Source organism: Suricata suricatta, chromosome 5 (genome assembly GCF_006229205.1).
Source record: "Suricata suricatta isolate VVHF042 chromosome 5, meerkat_22Aug2017_6uvM2_HiC, whole genome shotgun sequence".
NCBI lineage: Eukaryota > Metazoa > Chordata > Mammalia > Carnivora > Herpestidae > Suricata > Suricata suricatta.
In genome coordinates, this window is record NC_043704.1 from 2647539 (window position 1) to 2648700 (window position 1162).

Here is a 1162-nt window from a genome sequence, read left to right on the forward strand (position 1 = left end):
CACTTATTTATTTTCTAGAGAAAGGGAGAGAGAAAGAACACACATATGAGAGCTAGGGAGGGGCAGAGAGAATCCTAAGCAGGATCCTTGGAACCTGACCTGGGGCTCGACCCCATGTTCCGTGAGATTGTGACCTGAGCCAAAATCAAGAGCCAGACGCTCAACTGACTGAGCCACCCACATGCCCCTCTTTGGTTTTAGAACATGAATCTCCGCAAGTCTTTCCTTGAGTTGATTAGCGTTTAATAAACACTTACCAGTCAGTCCGGCGGCCTTGTGCATTTTCGGAACAAGCCAGAAAGGAGGCCAGAGGGTGGCTCTCTCCCTCAGGAACTGGGCGGTCCAGGAGGCAAGGCCCCCACCCCACTGGCTGAGTGCACAGGCTGGCGAGCACTTGGCATCTTTACTTAAGAGTTTCTTTCTTTCTTTTTTTTTTGAGAATTTCTCTATGTAGGTGGGCAGGTGATGGAGTTCTTTGAAACAGGTCTAGTAGTTGGACTATAAGTACTATTTTGAAATTCAGGTCTTCACTGACCTGTTTTCCCCTTAAGTTTGCCAAATCCGAACTTCCCTTAATTTCTCCACACTCTGTGACTTCCATGAGTTATCTGGGCGGGTGTGTATGTTCTCCTTTTGGCCAAATCCCCCGTTTAGCTGTGAAGATGGTGCGGGGTCGGGGGCTTAGCCATCCCCTGGGAGTAGCGGCGCCTCCTGCCCCTCGTGCAGGTGTGCTCCCGCCGGCCGGCCGGGCAGTGGCCGAGGCCCTGCTGCCTGCAGGGGACCCGCGGCACGGGGACTAACTGGTGGCGATGTGCGTTCGCAGGCCAGAGAATCGTGCTCCCCCTGCACTGTTTCGCACAACTGAGAGAGCTTCACTTCACCCCTCCCACCGCCGTGGTGCACGTCGGGGGGGTTTTGTCCGTGGAGATAACCTTGTGCAGCCAGATGCCCGTCCCCGTCCCCGTGGAGCAGGTGGCCATCAGCGTCCACTTCAGCATCGAGAAGAACAACTACCGGAAGACCGCCGAGTGGCTCACCAAGCACAAGGCGTCCAGCGGGGCGGTCACCTTCCCGGCCGAGGGCTCGCCCTGGCCCGCGCCGCGGAGCCGCCCGCCGGCGCTGGAGCTGCAGGAGCTGCTGGAGCGGAGCCCGGCCGACGGCT

At 57.4% G+C, this 1162-nt stretch overlaps 1 protein-coding gene across 1 annotated transcript in view; it reads left to right on the forward strand.

Annotated features, from left to right (window-relative positions):
• TRAPPC10 (trafficking protein particle complex 10) overlaps positions 1 to 1162 on the forward strand; it is a 72802-nt gene that overhangs the window by 52177 nt on the left and 19463 nt on the right. The window contains 1 exon segment of the mRNA XM_029938855.1: positions 824 to 1161. Within this exon segment, the coding sequence (XP_029794715.1) occupies positions 824 to 1161 (338 nt within the window).